Source organism: Nerophis ophidion, linkage group LG10, assembly GCF_033978795.1.
Source record: "Nerophis ophidion isolate RoL-2023_Sa linkage group LG10, RoL_Noph_v1.0, whole genome shotgun sequence".
Lineage (NCBI taxonomy): Eukaryota > Metazoa > Chordata > Actinopteri > Syngnathiformes > Syngnathidae > Nerophis > Nerophis ophidion.
This window is the reverse complement of record NC_084620.1, coordinates 53,523,464-53,544,931: the sequence shown is the minus strand read 5'-3', so window position 1 is coordinate 53,544,931 and position 21,468 is coordinate 53,523,464. Positions and strand designations below refer to the sequence as shown.

The 21,468-nt window shown below is 46.7% G+C and overlaps 1 protein-coding gene across 2 annotated transcripts in view; it reads right to left on the bottom strand.

The window, feature by feature from the left end:
- Positions 1-11,795: 11,795 nt before the first annotated feature.
- The window catches only part of sfmbt2 (Scm like with four mbt domains 2), an 86,355-nt gene continuing 76,682 nt past the window's right edge, over positions 11,796-21,468 (bottom strand). For both annotated transcript variants that reach the window (XM_061914110.1, XM_061914111.1), the window contains 3 exons: positions 19,888-20,139; positions 19,708-19,818; positions 11,796-12,428 (listed from right to left, as the gene is read on the bottom strand). In XM_061914110.1, coding sequence (XP_061770094.1) covers positions 12,288-12,428; positions 19,708-19,818; positions 19,888-20,139 — 504 coding nt within the window. In that variant the 3' untranslated portion in view covers positions 11,796-12,287. The remainder of the gene's footprint in view (positions 12,429-19,707; positions 19,819-19,887; positions 20,140-21,468) is intronic.

Below are 21,468 nucleotides of genomic sequence, written 5' to 3'. Positions count from 1 at the left end.
GAGTTAAATGACGTTAAATAATAGAAGGAAGATGACAATGAGAGTTAAATGACGTTAAATAATAGAAGGAAGATGACAATGAGAGTTAAATGACGTTAAATAATAGAAGGAAGATGACAATGAGAGTTTAATGACGTTAAATAATAGAAGGAAGATGACAATGAGAGTTTAATGGCGTTAAATAATAGAAGATGACAATGAGAGTTTAATGACGTTAAATAATAGACCGAAGATGACAATGAGAGTTTATGGCGTTAAATAATAGAAGGAAGATGACAATGAGAGTTTAATGACGTTAAATAATAGAACGAAGATGACAATGAGAGTTTATGGCGTTAAATAATAGAAGGAAGATGACAATTAGAGTTTAATGACGTTAAATAATAGAAGATGACAATGAGTTAAATGACGTTAAATAATAGAAGGAAGATGACAATGAGAGTTTAATGACGTTAAATAATAGAAAGAAGATGACAATGAGTTAAATGACGTTAAATAATAGAAGGAAGATGACAATGAGAGTTTAATGACGTTAAATAATAGAAGGAAGATGACAATGAGTTAAATAATGGAAGATGACAATGAGAGTTTAATGACGTTAAATAATAGAAGATGACAATGAGAGTTTAATGACGTTAAATAATAGAAGATGACAATGAGAGTTAAATGACAGTTGAACAGAAGATGACAAAACTTAAATGACAAGAGTTAAATATGTACTGTTAAACTGGTCACACAAAATGGTTGATTATATGACCAAAATAAACTTAATTTATTCATTCATATACCAGCTTTAGCATAAACGTTGTCCCATCACACAATCAAACATATTTATAAAGAATATACAGTTACTAAGACATAAGAAGTCAATGTTCTAGAAGTATGTTGCTAGCTAGCAACCGGCTACATCAACTTTCATTCACTTACCTTTAATGTTAACTTTTTGTCCACTTCTATCATCTTTGTTCCTTTTCAAATATGCTGTTTCAGTTTTTTATATCCACTTCTGTCATCTTCTTCCTTTTCAAACGTGCTATTTCAGCTCCTATTGTATAGATATGTGTAGGCTGACCATCCCAGAAAGAGGACAAATATACGGCCGGGACGAGGTGAATGTTTGCCAATCATATTTGTACTTTTAAATTTAAATATATTTATTTCAATAAAGTATATTTTTATCCTCTGTTGACAGCAGTGTTGCCGCTACGAATTTTAAAAATGGGGTCAACTTATTTGTGAGTTTGAAAAAAACCCCAAAAAAAACGTATGGATTGTCCTGTTAGATCTCACAATCTATAATGTTTTGGAAAAAGGTTGTCATAAACGTTTAATTCATAAAAATAAAAATAAGTACAAAAGAGAATATTCAGTTAAACATTTATTCACTTTCTTTTTTCCTTCATGGATCTAAACTTTACTGCTGCTGGTAGTTTTTTTCTATGTTTTTATTTAATAAAATGTAGGTGTATTTTTTTTTCAGTATAAAAGTGTTAAAAGTGTTTTGCTTGGGTCTTGAAATGATAATTGTGTTCCAAAGCATACATACATTTTATATTTAATGCTTAAATCTCTGGAGTCTACATCACCTTCACATCCATTCCTCATTTCAACAGATTTTTTATGGCAAACACACAAAATATGCAAAATCTTCCACCAAAAATATTTTTTCAAAGTGGAATATTTTATGTGACGTAATGGGAACTTTGAATAGGTCAATAATTCATAATAACATTTATTTTGATTCAATATCATGTTTTGAGTAATGACAGTTTGAAGGGAAAAAAACAGCTTTGTTTTAATAAGCATTTAAGTCTCACCTTAAAACTAATTTGTATACTCTAGCCTTTAAATAAACCTCATTTTTAGACCAGTTGATCTGCCGCTTCTTTTCTTTTTCTCCTCTGTCCCCCCCTTCCTTGTGGAGGGGGTCCGGTCCAATGGCCATGGATGAAGTACTGGCTGTCCAGAGTCGGGACCCAGGATGGACCGCTCGCCTGTGTATCGGTTGGGGACATCTTTACGCTGCTGATCCAACTCCGCTTGGGATGGTTTCCTGTGGACGGGACTCTCGCTGCTGTCTTGAATCCGCTTTGAACTGAACTCTCCCAACTGTGCTTGATCCACTGTGGACTGAACTTTCACAGTATCATGTTAGACCCGCTCGACATCCATTGCAGCCCTTTGAGACACTTGTGATTTAGGGCTATATAAATGAACATTGATTGAATAAACATTGCAACTATAAGCAGCAGCATGACCTGACCATCGATGTCCTGCAACGGCACACAGCGTGAGGCCACACACTTGTGGATGGAGCCTACACAACTAATGAACACACTTGTGGACGGAGCAGACACAAGGAATGAACACACTTACGGACGGAGCAAACAACTAATGAACACACTTATGGACAGAGCCGACAGCTAATGAACACAGTTGTGGACGGAGCCAACACAAGAAATGAACGCAGTTGTGGACGGAACCGACACAAGAAATTAACACAGTTGTGGACGGAACCGACAAGAAATGAACACAGTTGTGGACGGGGCCGACAAAGAATGAAAACAGTTGTGGACGGAGCCGACAAAGAATGAACACACATATGGACAGAGCAGACAGATCCGTCGGCTCTGCTCCGTCCACAACTATCCACAGTTGTGGATAGCTGACACAACTAATGAACACAGTTGTGGACTGATCAGACACAAGGAATTAACACAGTGGTGGGCAGAGCCAACACAAGAAATGAACACAGTTGTGGACAGAACCGACACAAGAAATGAACACAGTCGTGGACGGAACCGACACAAGAAATGAACACAGTTGTGGATGGAGTCCCCACAAGGAAAGAACACAGTTGTGGACGGAGCGAACACAAGGAATGAACACTGTTGTGGATGGAGCCGACAACTAATGAACACAGTTGTGGACGGAGCGTACACAAGGAATGAACACGGTTGTGGACGGAGCCAACACAAGAAATTAACACAGTTGTGGACAGAACCGACACAAGAAATGAACACAGTCGTAGACAGAACCAACACAAGAAATGAACACAGTTGTGGATGGAGTCCCCACAAGGAAAGAACACAGTTGTGGATGGAGTCCCCACAAGGAAAGAACACAGTTGTGGACGGAGCGAACACAAGGAATGAACACTGTTGTGGATGGAGCCGACAACTAATGAACACAGTTGTGGACGGAGCGTACACAAGGAATGAACACGGTTGTGGACGGAGCCGACACAAGAAATGAACACAGTTGTGGACGGAGCCGACAACTAATGAACACAGTTGTGGATGGAGCCGACACAACTAATGAAAACAGTTGTGGATGGAGCCATCACAGGGAATGAACACACTTGTGGACTGAGCCAACACAAGGAATGAACACACTTGTGAACTGAGCCGACAATTAATGAACACAGTTGTGGACGGAGCGGACACAAGGAATGAAGACAGTTGTGGATGGAGCCGACACAAGGAATGAACACACATAAGGACAGAGCCGACAGCTAATGAACACAGTTGTGGACAGAGCCAACACAAGAAATTAACGCAGTTGTGGACGGAGCCAACACGAGAAACGAACACAATTGCGGACGGAGCCGACACAACTAATGAACACAGTTGTGGACGGAGCCGACACAACTAATGAACACAGTGTTGGATGGAGTCCCCACAAGGAATGAACACAGTTGTGGATGGAGCCATCACAAGGAATGAACACAGTTGTGGACTGAGCCGACACAAGAAATGAACACAGTTGTGGACGGGGCCGACAAAGAATGAAAACAGTTGTGGACGGAGCCGACAAAGAATGAACACACATATGGACAGAGCAGACAGATCCGTCGGCTCCGCTCCGTCCACAACTATCCACAGTTATGGATAGCTGACACAACTAATGAACACAGTTGTGGACTGATCAGACACAAGGAATTAACACAGTGGTGGGCAGAGCCAACACAAGAAATGAACACAGTTGTGGACAGAACCGACACAAGAAATGAACACAGTCGTGGACGGAACCGACACAAGAAATGAACACAGTTGTGGATGGAGTCCCCACAAGGAAAGAACACAGTTGTGGACGGAGCGAACACAAGGAATGAACACTGTTGTGGATGGAGCCGACAACTAATGAACACAGTTGTGGACAGAACCGACACAAGAAATGAACACAGTCGTGGACGGAACCGACACAAGAAATGAACACAGTTGTGGATGGAGTCCCCACAAGGAAAGAACACAGTTGTGGACGGAGCGTACACAAGGAATGAACACGGTTGTGGACGGAGCCAACACAAGAAATTAACACAGTTGTGGACAGAACCGACACAAGAAATGAACACAGTCGTAGACAGAACCAACACAAGAAATGAACACAGTTGTGGATGGAGTCCCCACAAGGAAAGAACACAGTTGTGGATGGAGTCCCCACAAGGAAAGAACACAGTTGTGGACGGAGCGAACACAAGGAATGAACACTGTTGTGGATGGAGCCGACAACTAATGAACACAGTTGTGGACGGAGCGTACACAAGGAATGAACACGGTTGTGGACGGAGCCGACACAAGAAATTAACACAGTTGTGGACGGAGCCGACAACTAATGAACACAGTTGTGGATGGAGCCGACACAACTAATGAAAACAGTTGTGGATGGAGCCATCACAGGGAATGAACACACTTGTGGACTGAGCCAACACAAGGAATGAACACACTTGTGAACTGAGCCGACAATTAATGAACACAGTTGTGGACGGAGCGGACACAAGGAATGAAGACAGTTGTGGATGGAGCCGACACAAGGAATGAACACACATAAGGACAGAGCCGACAGCTAATGAACACAGTTGTGGACAGAGCCAACACAAGAAATTAACGCAGTTGTGGACGGGGCCAACACGAGAAACGAACACAATTGCGGACGGAGCCGACACAACTAATGAACACAGTTGTGGACGGAGCCGACAACTAATGAACACAGTTGTGGATGGAGCCATCACAAGGAATGAACACACTTGTGGACTGAGCCAACACAAGGAATGAACACACTTGTGAACGAAGCCGTCAATTAATGAACACAGTTGTGGACGGAGCGGACACAAGGAATGAACACAGTTGTGGATGGAGCCGACACAAGGAATGAACACACATAAGGACAGAGCCGACAGCTAATGAACACAGTTGTGGACGGAGCCAACACAAGAAATGAACACAGTTGTGGACGAAGCAGACAACTAATGAACACACTTGTGGACGGAGCCGACAACTAAAGAACACACTTGTGGACGGAGCCGACACAAGGAATGAACACAGTTGCGGACGAGGCCTACACAACTAATGAACACACTTGTGGACAGAGCTGACACAAGGAATGAACACAGTTGTGGACGGAGCCGACAAAGAATGAACACAGTTGTGGATGGAGCAGACGCAACTAATGAACACAGTTGTGGATGGAGCAGACGCAACAAATGAACACAGTTGTGGATGGAGCCGACGCAAGGAATGAACAGAGTACACAGTTGTGGATAGAGCAGACGCAACTAATGAACACAGTTGTGGACGGAGCCGACACAAGGAACAAAAACACTTGTGGAAGGAGCCGACACAACTAAGGAACACCGTTGTGGACGGAGCCTACGCAAGAAAAGAACACAGTTGTGGACGGAGCCGACACAAGGAATGAACACAGTTGTGGACGGAGCCGACATAACTAATGAACACAGTTGTCGACGCAGCCTACACAACTAATGAACACAGTTGTGGACGGAGCTGACACAACTAATGAACACATATATGGACGGAGCCAACACAACTAATGAACACTTGTGGACAGAGCCGACACAAGGAATGAACACAGTTGTGGACGGAGCCGACAAAGAATGAACACAGTTGTGGACAGAGCTGACACAAGGAATGATTACCGTTGTGGATGGAGCCGACACAACTAATGAACACAGTTGTGGACAGAGCCCACACAAGGAATGAACACAGTTGTGAATGGGGCCGACACAAGGAATGAACACACATAAGGACAGAGCCGACAACTAATGAACACAGTTGTGGACAGAGCAGACAGATAGGAACACAGTTGTGGACGGAGCGAACACAAGAAATAAACACAGTTGTGGACGGAGCCAACACAAGAAATGAACGCAGTTGCGGACGGAACCAACACAAGAAATGAACACAGTTGTGGACGGAGCCAACACAAGAAACGAACATAGTTGTGGACGGAGCCGACAACTAATGAACACAGTTGTGGATGGAGCCATCACAAGGAATGAACACACTTGTGGACTGAGCCAACACAAGGAATGAACACACTTGTGAACGAAGCCGTCAATTAATGAACACAGTTGTGGACGGAGGGGACACAAGGAATGAACACAGTTGTGGATGGAGCCGACACAAGGAATGAACAGAGTACACAGTTGTGGATAGAGCAGACGCAACTAATGAACACAGTTGTGGACAGAGCCGACACAAGGAACAAAAACACTTGTGGAAGGAGCCGACACAACTAAGGAACACCGTTGTGGACGGAGCCTACGCAAGAAAAGAACACAGTTGTGGACGGAGCCGACACAAGGAATGAACACAGTTGCGGACGGAGCCGACACAAGAAATGAACACAGTTGTGGACGGAGCGGACACAAGGAATGAACACAGTTGTGGATGGAGCCGACACAAGGAATGAACAGAGTACACAGTTGTGGATAGAGCAGACGCAACTAATGAACACAGTTGTGGACAGAGCCGACACAAGGAACAAAAACACTTGTGGAAGGAGCCGACACAACTAAGGAACACCGTTGTGGACGGAGCCTACGCAAGAAAAGAACACAGTTGTGGACGGAGCCGACACAAGGAATGAACACAGTTGCGGACGGAGCCGACACAAGAAATGAACACAGTTGTCGACGCAGCCTACACAACTAATGAACACAGTTGTGGACGGAGCAGACACAACTAATGAACACATATATGGACGGAGCCAACACAACTAATGAACACTTGTGGACAGAGCCGACACAAGGAATGAACACAGTTGTGGACGGAGCCGAGAAAGAATGAACACAGTTGTGGACGGAGCCGACACAAGGAATGATTACAGTTGTGGATGGAGCCGACACAACTAATGAACACAGTTGTGGACAGAGCCCACACAAGGAATGAACACAGTTGTGGATGGGGCCGACACAAGGAATGAACACACATAAGGACAGAGCCGACAACTAATGAACACAGTTGTGGACAGAGCAGACACAAATGAACAAACACAGTTGTGGACGGAGCGAACACAAGAAATAAACACAGTTGTGGACGGAGCCAACACAAGAAATGAACGCAGTTGCGAATGGAACCAACACAAGAAATGAACACAGTTGTGGACGGAGCCAACACAAGAAACGAACATAGTTGTGGACGGAGCCGACAACTAATGAACACAGTTGTGGATGGAGCCATCACAAGGAATGAACACACTTGTGGACTGAGCCAACACAAGGAATGAACACACTTGTGAACGAAGCCGTCAATTAATGAACACAGTTGTGGACGGAGCGGACACAAGGAATGAACACAGTTGTGGATGGAGCCGACACAAGGAATGAACACACATAAGGACAGAGCCGACAGCTAATGAACACAGTTGTGGACGGAGCCAACACAAGAAATGAACACAGTTGTGGACAGAACCGACACAAGAAATGAACAGTTGTGGACGGAGCAGACACAAGAAATGAACACACTTGTGGACGGAGCCAACACAAGAAATGAACACAGTTGTGGACGGAGCCGACACAACTAATGAACACAGTTGTGGACGGAGCCGACACAACTAATGAATACAGTGTTGGATGGAGTCCCCACAAGGAATAAACACAGTTGTGGATGGAGCCATCACAAGGAATGAACACACTTGTGGACTGAGCCGACACAAGGAATGAACACACTTGTGAACGGAGCCGACAACTAAAGAACACAGTTGTGGACGGAGCGGACACAAGGAATGAACACGGTTGTGGACGAAGCCGACAACTAATGAACACAGTTGTGGACGGAGCAGACACAAGGAATGAACACAGTTGTGGACGAAGCCGACAACTAATGTACACACTTGTGGACGGAGCCGACAACTAAAGAACACACTTGTGGACAGAGCCGACACAAGGAATGAACACAGTTGCGGACGAGGCCTACACAACTAATGAACACACTTGTGGACAGAGCCGACACAAGGAATGAACACAGTTGTGGATGGAGCAGACGCAACTAATGAACACACTTGTGGACGGAGCCGACACAAGGAATGAACACAGTTGCGGACGAGGCCTACACAACTAATGAACACACTTGTGGACAGAGCCGACACAAGGAATGAACACAGTTGTGGATGGAGCAGACGCAACTAATGAACACAGTTGTGGATGGTGCCGACGCAACTAATGAACACAGTTGTGGACGGAGCCGACACAAGGAACAAAAACACTTGTGGAAGGAGCCGACACAACTAAGGAACACAGTTGTGGACGGAGCCTACGCAAGAAATGAACACAGTTGGGGATAGAGCCGACACAAGTAATGAACACAGTTGTGGACGGAGCCGACATAACCAATGAACACAGTTGTCGACGGAGCCTACACAACTAATGAACACAGTTGTGGACGGAGTCGCCACAAGGAATGAACACAGTTGTGGACGGAGTCGCCACAAGGAATGAACACAGTTGTGGACGGAGTCGCCACAAGGAATGAACACAGTTGTGGACGGAGCCATCACAACTAATGAACACAGTTGGGGATAGAGCCGACACAAGTAATGAACACAGTCGTGGACGGAGCCATCACAACTAATGAACACAGTTGTGGACAGAGCCGACACAACTAATGGGGGGGGTTGCCCACACATGTGGTCCTCTCCTAGGTTCTTGTAGTCATCATTGTCACCGACGTCCCACTGGGTGAGTTTTCCTTGCCCTTATGTGGATTCTTCCGAGGATGTCGTTGTGGTTTTTGCAGCCCTTTGAGACACTTGTGATTTAGGGCTGTATAAATAAACATTGATTGATTGATTGATTGATTGAATAAACATTGCAACTATTTTTAAATTACGTTTCACCTGTAAGCTTTTTTATTTCACTTTTGTTAAGTTTTTGTTTATTTTAACAGTATTTTTAGAATAAGCCATGGGCCTTTAAACATTAACTGTGGGCCGCAAATGGCCTCCAGGGCACACCTTTGACTCCCCTGCTATAAATAATAAACAATTAAATCTAATAAATCTATCGCTAAAAATCAGAGCCTGGCGACTCATCCTCGTTTATCTCGCTCTCTGTCTCTGCCCCTCCCTCAGGAATGCTGCTGCGTGCGCACACCTTCACAATTTATTTTGTTATTAACCCCTTCTAAACCCTGAACGTACATAGAAAATACACGCAACCCAAACTCAAAATGCCGGACATTTGAGGCATTTAAGAAACCCCGCCCGGACACCCCGGCAAAAGAGGACATGTCCGGGGAAAAAGAGTACACATGGTCAGTCTATATTAGTGTAAATATTCAGCTATCAGCCGAATGCTACTAAGCTACACACTTGGCTGTGGTTATTAGCCAATAAAAATTTAATCTGCGGGTAAAAATGAAAACAAATTAAAAAGTAAACCTGCTGAAACTTGTCTAGCTCACTACCAATAAAAGTTGTTTGGGCCACAGGCGGTGATTGGCGAGTTGATGTCTGATGAGGTTGCCAGGCAACAACTCCATGCTAGTGTCTCATTTAAAAAGAAGATCTAACAAGAATTCAACAGCATACAAAATGAATAGAAATTAATTTTCTTGCTACAACTAATGAACACAGTTGTGGACGGAGCCAACACAAGAAAAGAACACAGTTGTGGACGGAGCCAACACAACTAATGAACACAGTTGTGGATGAAGCAGACACAAGGAATGAACAGAGTACACAGTTGTGGACGGAGCCGACACAAGGAACGAACACAGTTGTAGACGGGCCTACACAACTAATGAACACACTTGTGGACGGGGCCTACACAACTAAAGGACACAGTTGTGGACAGAGCCGACAGAACTAATGAACACACTTGTGGACAGAGCCGACACAAGGAATGAACAAACTTGTGGACAGAGCCGACACAAGGAATGAACACAGTTGTGGACGGCGCCGACACAAGGAATGAACACAGTTGTTGTTGGAGCAGACGCAACTAATGAACACAGTTGTGGATGGAGCCGACACAAGGAAGAAAAACACTTGTGGAAGGAGCCGACAACTAAGGAACACAGTTGTGGACGGAGCCTACGCAAGAAAACAACACAGTTGTGGACGGAGCCGACACAAGGAATGAACACAGTTGCGGACGGAGCCGACACAAGGAATGAACACAGTTGCGGACGGAGCCGACAAGGAATGAACACAGTTGCGGACGGAGCTGACACAAGGAATGAACACAGTTGCGGACGGAGCCGACACAAGAAATGAACACAGTTGTGGACGGAGCCGACATAACTAATGAACACAGTTGTCGACGGAGCCTACACAACTAATGAACACACTTGTGGACGGAGTCGACAACTAATGAACACAGTTGTGGGCGGAGCCGACACAAGGAATGAACACAGTTGTGGACGGAGCCGACACAACTAATGAACACAGTTGTGGACGGAGCCGACATAACTAATGAACACACTTGTGGACGGAGTCGACAACTAATGAACACAGTTGTGGACGGAGCCGACACAAGGAATGAACACAGTTGTGGACGGAACCGACACAACTAATGAACACAGTTGTGGACGGAGCCGACATAACTAATGAACACAGTTGTCGACGGAGCCTACACAACTAATGAACACAGTTGTGGACGGAGCCGACACAAGGAATGAACACAGTTGTGGACGGAGCCGACACAACTAATGAACACAGTTGTGGACGGAGCCTACACAACCAATGAACACAGTTGTGGACGGAGCCGACACAAGGAATGAACACAGTTGTGGACGGAGCCGACACAACTAATGAACACACTTGAGGACGGAGCCGACAACTAATGAACACACTTGAGGACGGAGCCGACACAACTAATGAACACACTTGAGGACGGAGCCAACACAAGGAATGAACGCAGATGTGGATGAAGCAGACGCAAGGAACAAACACACTTGTGGACGGAGCAGACACAAGGAACGAACACACTTGTGGATGGAGCTGACACAAGGAATGAACACAGTTGTGGACGGAGCTGACAAAACTAATGAACACACCTGTGGACGGGGCCGACACAACGAATGAACACAGTTGTGGACGGAGCCTACACAAGGAATGAACACAGTTGTGGACAAGGCCTACACAACTAATGAACACAGTTGTGGACAAGGCCTACACAACTAATGAACACACTTGTGGACGGAGCAGACACAACCAATGAACACAGTTGTGGACGGAGCCGACAACTAATGAACACAGTTGTGGACGGAGCCAACACAAGAAATGAACACAGTTGTGGACAGAGCCTACACAACTAGTGAACACAGTTGTGGACGGAGCCTACACAACTAATGGACACAGTTGTGGACGGAGCCTACACAACTAATGAACACTAGTGGACGGAGCCGACAACTAGTGAACACAGTAGTGGACAGAGCCGACACAACTAACGAACACAGTTGAGGACGGAGCCTACACAAGGATTGAAGACTGGCCTGCCCCTGGAAGATGCTAGCGGGCGAGGCACAGTCCGTAGAAGCGATGAAGAAGACAACTCCCTGGATAGAAATGTATTTTCTTGCTTATCAAAAACATTCAGACATTTGCATAGATGAACACAAAAACAGCAGTTGGGAGTTTCTGAAAGAGCAGAAGAGCGTGCACATGCTGGCCGCCTGTAAAATAAATTATTAAGTTTAAGAAGAGATAAAAGTCAGATTTGAGAACAAGTGAGCTTGGAAATAAATATTTCAAATATATTAAAGATGAGGCCATGGTGTTTCCACTAAATGCTGCCGTGCTCCTCGACCACATCACCGCACGCTGGGAAAAAAAGGTGCAACTCAGTTGCTGCTGCTGAGGGCGTGGTAGCATCATGCTAACATGGTAGCATCACGCTAACATGGTAGCATCACGCTAAAAGTCACTCGGAGAAAATGCTTTTGTTCTTCTTTCTGTTGCAGCTTGGGAAAACATCTGCCAACTTCCTGAGAGAGTAGGGACGCTGTGTGCGCCAAGGGGCCAGGGGGCGGGGCCAGGGGGGCGGGTCAGTTGGCGTACTGCCTGTAGAAGGCCAGCTTGACTCGCTCGATGTGGTGGCACAGCTTGATGGCGGGGCCCAGCTTCAGCTCCATGCACTCCTGCACGGTGGGCAGAGTCAGCAGCAGCATGGCCTGACCATCGATGTCCTGCAACGGCACACAGTGTGAGGCCACACACTTATGGATGGATCCTACACAACTAATGAACACAATTGTGGACGGAGCAGACACAAGGAATGAAAACAGTTGTGGACGGAGCTGACAACTAATGGACACTTGAGGACAGAGCCAACACAACTAATGAACACACTTATGGACAGAGTGGACAACTAATGAACACAGCTGTGGACAGAGCCGAACACTAATGAACACAGTTGTGGACAGAGCTGACAACTAATGGACACTCGGCGACAGTGCCAACGCAACTAATGAACACTTATGGACGCAGCAGACACAAAAAATTAACACACTTATGGACGGAGACAACACAACTAATGAACACACTTGTGGACGGAGCCGACACAAGGAATGAACACAGTTGTGGACTAAGAACGAACACTGTTGTGGACAAAGCCTTCACAAGGAATGAACACAGTTGTGGATAGCTGACACAACTAATGAACACAGTTGTGGACTGATCAGACACAAGGAATAAACACAGTGGTGGGCAGAGCCGACACAAAGAATGAACACAGTTGTGGACGGAGCCGACACAAGGTATAAACACAGTTGTGGACAGAGCCGACACAAAGAATGAACACAGTTGTGGACGGAGCCGACACAAGGAATGAACACAGTTGTGGACGGAGCCGACAACTAATGAACACAGTTGTGGATGGAACCGCCACAAGGAATGAACACAGTTTTGGACTGAGCCGACAAAAGGAATGAACACAATTGTGGACTGAGCCGACACAAGGAATGAACACAGTTGTGGACGGAGCTGACATAACTAATGAACACAGTTGTACCTTGTGTCTGCTCTGCCCACAAACACAGTTGTGGACGGAGCCAACAAGGAATGAACACAGTTGTGGACAGCGCCGACACAACTAATGAACACAGTTGTGGACGGAGCCGACACAACGAATGAACACAGTTGTGGACGGAGCCGACACAACTAATGAACAGAGTTTTGGACGGAGCCGACAACTAATGAACACACTTGTGGACAGAGCCGACACAACTAATGAACACACTTGTGGACAGAGCCGACACAAGTAATGAACACACTTGTGGACAGAGCCGACACAACTAATGAACCCAGTTGTGGACGGAGCCGACACAAATAATGAACACCGTTGTGGAGAGAGCCGACACAACTAATGAACATTGTTGTGGACGGAGCCGACACAACTAATGAACACAGTTGTGGACGGCGCCGACACAAGGAAGGACCACAGCTGTGGACGGCGCCGACACAAGGAATGAACACAGTTGTGGACAGAGCCGACACAACTAATGAACACAGTTGTGGACGGAGTCAACAAGGAATGAACACAGTTGTGGACACAACTAATGAACATACTTGTGGACAGAGCCGACACAACTAATGAACACAGTTGTGGACGGAGCCGACACAAGGAATGAACACAGTTGTGGACGGAGCCAATAAGGAATGAACCCAGTTGTGGACACAACTAATGAACACAATTGTGGACAGAGCCAACACAACTAATGAACACACTTGTTGACAAAGCCGACACGACTAATGAACACACTTGTGGACGGAGCCGACAACTAATGAACACAGTTGTGGACGGAGCCAACACAAGGAATGAGCACAGTTGTGGCCAAAGCAGACAACTAATGAACACAGTTGCCGACGGAGCCTACACAACTAATGAACACACTTGTGGACGGAGTCGACAGCTAATGAACACAGTTGTGGACGGAGCCGACACAAGGAAAGAACCCAGTTGTGGACGGAGCCGACACAAGGAAAGAACCCAGTTGTGGACGGAGCCGACACAACTAATGAACACAGTTGTGGACGGAGCAGACACAACTAAAGAACACAGTTGTGGACAGAGCCGACAACTAATGAACACAGTTGTGGACATAGCCGACACAACTAATGAACACACTTGTTGACAACTAATGAATACACTTGTGGACAGAGCCGACACAACTAATGAACACACTTGTGGATGGAGCCGACACAACTAATGAACACAGTTGTGGACAGAGCCGACACAACTCTGTTGTGGATGGAACAGACACAAGGAATGAGCACAGTCGTGGACGGAGCCGACAGGTAATGAACACTGATGTGGACGGAGCCGACACAAGTAATGAACACAGTTGTGGACGGAGCCAACAAGCAATGAACACAGTTGTGGACACAACTAATGAACACACTTGTGGACGGAGCCGACACAACGAATGAACACACTTGTGGACGGAGCCGGCACAACGAATGAACACAGTTGTGGACGGAGCCGACACAAGGAATGAACACAGTTGTGGACGGAGCCGACACAACTAATGAACACAGTTGTGGACAGAGCCGACACAACTAATGAACAAAGTTGTGGACAGAGCCGACACAACTAATGAACACAGTTGTGGAGGGAGCTGACACAACTAATGAACACAGTCGTGGACGGAGCCGATAGCTAATGAACACTGTTGTGGACGGAGCCGACACAAGGAATGAACACAATTGTGGACGGAGCCGACACAAGTAATGAACACTGTTGTGGACGGAGCCGACACAACTAATGAACACAGTTGTGGACGGAGCCAACAAGGAATTAACACAGTTGTGGACACAACTAATGAACACACTTGTGGACGGAGCCGACACAACGAATGAACACAGTTGTGGACGGAGCCGACACAAGTAATGAACACTGTTGTGGACGGAGCCGACACAACTAATGAACACAGTTGTGGACGGAGCTAACAAGGAATGAACACAGTTGTGGACACAACTAATGAACACACTTGTGGACGGAGCCAACACAAGGAATGAACACAGTTCTGGACGGAGCCGACACAAGTAATGAACACTGTTGTGGACGGAGCCGACACAAGTAATGAACACTGTTGTGGACGGAGCCGACACAACTAATGAACACAGTTGTGGACGGAGCTAACAAGGAATGAACACAGTTGTGGACACAACTAATGAACACACTTGTGGACGGAGCCAACACAAGGAATGAACACAGTTCTGGACGGAGCCGACACAAGTAATGAACACTGTTGTGGACGGAGCCGACACAACTAATGAACACAGTTGTGGACGGAGCCGACACAACTAATGAACACAGTTGTGGACGGAGCCAACAAGGAATGAACACAGTTGTGGACACAACTAATGAACACACTTGTGGACGGAGCCGACACAACGAATGAATACAGTTGTGGACGGAGCCGACACAACGAATGAACACAGTTGTGGACGGAGCCGACACAACGAATGAACACAGTTGTGGACGGAGCCGACACAACTAATGAACACAGTTGTGGACAGAGCCGACACAACTAATGAACACAGTTGTGGACAGAGCCGACACAACTAATGAACACAGTTGTGGACGGAGCCGACACAACTAATGAACACAGTTGTGGACGGAGCCGACACAACTAATGAACACAGTTGTGGACAGAGCCGACACGACAAATGAACACACTTGTGGACAGAGCCGACACGACTAATGAACACACTTGTGGACAGAGCCGACACGACTAATGAACACACTTGTGGACGGAGCCGACACAACTAATGAACACCGTTGTGGACGGAGCCGACACAACTAATGAACACAGTTGTGGACGGAGCCGACACAACTAATGAACACAGTTGTGGACGGAGCCGACACAACGAATGAACACAGTTGTGGACGGAGCCGACACAACGAATGAACACAGTTGTGGACAGAGCCGACACAACTAATGAACACACTTGTGGACAGAGCCGACACAACTAATGAACACAGTTGTGGACGGAGCCAACACAACTAATGAACATAGTTGTGGATGGGGCAGACACAAAGAATGAACGCAGTTGTGGAGGGATCCGACATAACTAATGAACACAGTTGTGGGCAGAGCCGACACAACGTATAAACACAGTTGTGGACGGAGCCGACACAAGGAATGAACACAGTTGTGGACGGAGCAGACACAAGGAATGAACACAGTTGTGTACGAAGCCGACAATTAATGAACACAGTCGTGGACGAAGCCGACACAATTAATGAACACAGTCGTGGACGAAGCCGACAATTAATGAACACACTTGCGGACGGAACCGACACAAGGAAAGAACACAGTTGTGGACGGAGCAGACACAACTAATGAACACAGTTGTGGACGGAGCCGACACAACGAATGAACACAGTTGTGGACGGAGCCGACACAACGAATGAACACAGTTGTGGACGGAGCCGACACAACGAATGAACACAGTTGTGGACGGAGCCGACACAACGAATGAACACAGTTGTGGACGGAGCCGACACAACTAATGAACACAGTTGTGGACAGAGCCGACACAACTAATGAACACAGTTGTGGACAGAGCCGACACAACTAATGAACACTGTTGTGGACGGAGCCGACACAACTAATGAACACAGTTGTGGACGGCGCCGACACAACTAATGAACACAGTTGTGGACGGCGCCGACACAACGAATGAACACAGTTGTGGACGGAGCCGACACAACGAATGAACACAGTTGTGGACGGAGCCGACACAACTAATGAACACAGTTGTGGACAGAGCCGACACAAATAATGAACACCGTTGTGGAGAGAGCCGACACAACTAATGAACATTGTTGTGGACGGAGCCGACACAACTAATGAACACAGTTGTGGACGGCGCCGACACAAGGAATGACCACAGCTGTGGACGGCGCCGACACAAGGAATGAACACAGTTGTGGACAGAGCCGACACAACTAATGAACACAGTTGTGGACGGAGTCAACAAGGAATGAACACAGTTGTGGACACAACTAATGAACATACTTGTGGACAGAGCCGACACAACTAATGAACACACTTGTTGACAAAGCCGACACGACTAATGAACACACTTGTGGACGGAGCCGACAACTAATGAACACAGTTGTGGACGGAGCCAACACAAGGAATGAGCACAGTTGTGGCCAAAGCAGACAACTAATGAACACAGTTGCCGACGGAGCCTACACAACTAATGAACACACTTGTGGACGGAGTCGACAGCTAATGAACACAGTTGTGGACGGAGCCGACACAAGGAAAGAACCCAGTTGTGGACGGAGCCGACACAACTAATGAACACAGTTGTGGACGGAGCCGACACCACTAATGAACACAGTTGTGGACAGAGCCGACACGACTAATGAACACACTTGTGGACAGAGCCGACACGACTAATGAACACACTTGTGGACGGAGCCGACACAACTAATGAACACCGTTGTGGACGGAGCCGACACAACTAATGAACACACTTGTGGACAAAGTCGACACAACGAATGAACACAGTTGTGGACGGAGCCGACACAACGAATGAACACAGTTGTGGACAGAGCCGACACAACTAATGAACACACTTGTGGACAGAGCCGACACAACTAATGAACACAGTTGTGGACGGAGCCAACACAACTAATGAACATAGTTGTGGATGGGGTAGACACAAAGAATGAACGCAGTTGTGGAGGGATCCGACATAACTAATGAACACAGCTGTGGGCAGAGCCGACACAACGTATAAACACAGTTGTGGACGGAGCCGACACAAGGAATGAACACAGTTGTGGACGGAGCAGACACAAGGAATGAACACAGTTGTGTACGAAGCCGACAATTAATGAACACAGTTGTGGACGAAGCCGACACAAGGAATGAACACAGTCGTGGACGAAGCCGACAATTAATGAACACACTTGCGGACGGAACCGACACAAGGAAAGAACACAGTTGTGGACGGAGCAGACACAACTAATGAACACAGTTGTGGACGGAGCCTACACAACTAATGAACACAGTTGTGGATGGAGCTGACACAAGGAATGAACACAGTTGTGGACGGAGCAGACACAACTAATGAACACAGTTGTGGATGAAGCCGACAATTAATGAACACAGTTGTGGACAGAGCCGACACAAGGAATGAACACAGTTGTGGACGGAGCCTACACAACTAATGAACACAGTTGTGGATGGAGCTGACACAAGGAATGAACACAGTTGTGGACGGAGCAGACACAACTAATGAACACAGTTGTGGATGGAGCTGACACAAGGAATGAACACAGTTGTGGATGGGGCAGACACAACTAGTGAACACAGTTGTGGACGGAGCTGACACAAGGAACAAACACACTTGTGGACGGAGCCGACACAAGGGATAAACAGTTGTGGACGGAGCCGACACAAAGAATGAACGCAGTTGTGGAGGGATCCGACATAACTAATGAACACAGTTGTGGGCAGAGCCAACGCAAGGTATAAACACAGTTGTGGACAGAGCCGACACAACTAATGAACACAGTTGTGGACGGAGCCGACACAAGGAATGAACACAGTTGTGGACGGAGCCGACACAAGGAATGAACACAGTCGTGGACGGAGCAGACACAAGGAATGAACACAGTCGTGGACGGAGCAGACACAAGGAATGAACACAGTCGGGGACGGAGCCGACACAAGGAATGAACACAGTTGTGGACGGAGCCGACACAACTAATGAACACACTTGTGGACGGAGCCGACACAACTAATGAACACAGTTCTGGACGGAGCCGACACAACTAATGAACACAGTTCTGGACGGAGCCGACACAACTAATGAACACAGTTGTGGACGGAGCCGACACAACTAATGAACGAACACAGTTGTGGACGGAGCCGACACAAAGAATGAATGCAGTTGTGGAGGGATCCGACATAACTAATGAACACAGTTGTGGACGGAGCCGACACAAGGTATAAACACAGTTGTGGGCAGAGCCGACACAACTAATGAACACAGTTGTGGACGGAGCCGACACAAGGAATGAACACAGTTGTGGACGGAGCTGACACAAGGAATGAACACAGTCGGGGACGGAGCCGACACAAGGAATGAACACAGTTGTGGACGGAGCCGACACAACTAATTAACACAGTTGTGGACGGAGCCGACACAACTAATGAACACACTTGTGGACGGAGCCGACACAAGGAATGAACACAGTTGTGGACAGAGCCGACACAAGGAATGAACACAGTTGTGGACGGAGCCGACACAACTAATGAACCCAGTTGTGGACGGAGCCGACACAAATAATGAACACACCTGTGGACGGAGCCGACACAAGGAATGAACACACTTGTGGACGGAGCTGACACAAGGAATGAACACACTTGTGGACGGAGCCGACACAAGGAATGAACACAGTTGTGGACAGAGCCAACACAAGGAATGAAGACTCGCCTGATCCTGGAAGATGCTGGCGAGCGAGGCACAGTCCGTAGAACTGATGAAGAGGACCACTTCCTGGACGCTCCACTCCAGAGGGTTTTTGTCCAGAAGCAGCTCCTCCTCCTGAGCGTGACAATCCTCATGCTTGTCAACCAAAGACTTGATGACTTTTTCATTCTGCTACAATCTCACCTGCACGTCGTCTCCTTTGATGGGCTGATACTTGCTGAGGAGCCGACGAGCTGACCTGCGGCGTCCCTCCGTCGCCTCCCGGCCGGCGACATCTTCATCAACAGCTGACCGCTCAGTCTGGCGTGGCGCCGAGGATCGGCGTGGGCGGCTGCCGGGCGCCTCCACAGAAGAGGCGTCCGTCAGGTCGTCACGCGGTTCCGAGCTGGTGGCCTCGCTCCCCGACCGCGATGCCTCGTCGTCCTCATCGCTTTCCTGCCGCAGGACGAAAATGAACCCATTAATTGTTTTGAACGTCACGGGAAGGCGGAGAGAATACTTGCCAACCTTGAGACCTCCGACTTCGGGAGGTGGGGGTTAAGAGGGGAGGAGTATATTTACAACTAGAATTAACCAAGTCAAGTATTTCATATATATATATATATATATTTTTTTTTAAATGATATACTGTATATATATATATATATATAAGAAATACCTGAATTTCAGTGTTCATTTATTTACATTATGGATTGAACTTTCACAGTATCATGTTAGACCCGCTCGACATCCATTGCTTTCCTCCTCTCCAAGGTTCTCATAGTCATCATAGTCCCACTGGGTGTGAGTTTTCCTTGCCCTTATGTGGGCCTACCGAGGATGTCGTAGTGGTTTGTGCAGCCCTTTGAGACACTAGTGATTTAGGGCTATATATGTAAACATTGATTGATGATTGATACACATACTGTATACACACACAACACTCATCTACGCATTGTTGAGTTAAGGGTTGTATTGTCCACCCTTGTTCTTTTCTCGTCACTATTTTTCTAACCATATGCATGTACAGGTATAGCTCGGTTGGTAGAGCGGCCGTGTCAGCAACTTGAGGGTTGCGGGTTCGATTCCCGCTTCCGCCATCCTAGTCGCTGCCGTTGTGTCCTTGGGCAGGACACTTTGCCCGCCTGCTCCCAGTGCCACCCACACTGGTTTAAAAATGTAGCTTGGACATTGGGTTTCACTATGTAAAGCGCTTTGAGTCACTAGAGAAAAGCGCTAAATAAATATAATTCACTTCACTACAGTAGGTGGCAGTATTGTCCTGTTTAAGAGTGTCACAACATTGCTGTTTACGGCAGACGAACTGCTTTACAGTAGACGAACACGTGACTGCTGTTGTTGTGTGTTGTTACCGCGCTGGGAGGACGCTAATGAACCTGCCTGACAATAAACCCACATTAGAAACCAAGAACTCGCCCTCGATCATTCTACAGTTACGTCATTGGGCAGACACACTGTTTATATTGTGGGAAAGCGGACGTGAAAACAGGCTCTCCTGTCCAAAGGCAAAACCTAGTAACTCACTTCTAGCTGATTTTGAGAAAACAAAGGAAAACCAATCTATCTTGATGCAGTCTTACAAAGATCTACAAAGTCACCAAACGTATAGATGTTTTCTTGAGCTTTCATTTTCTTGCCGATTGAGCCATGGATTGCATCTGCTCTCATGAACGTGTGTCCTTTCTCCAGATATTTTATCACAATCTCAGGCGGGCCCCATTCTGCGTTTGCACATTGGGCAAGAGCCGTGTACAGCGTCCAGTT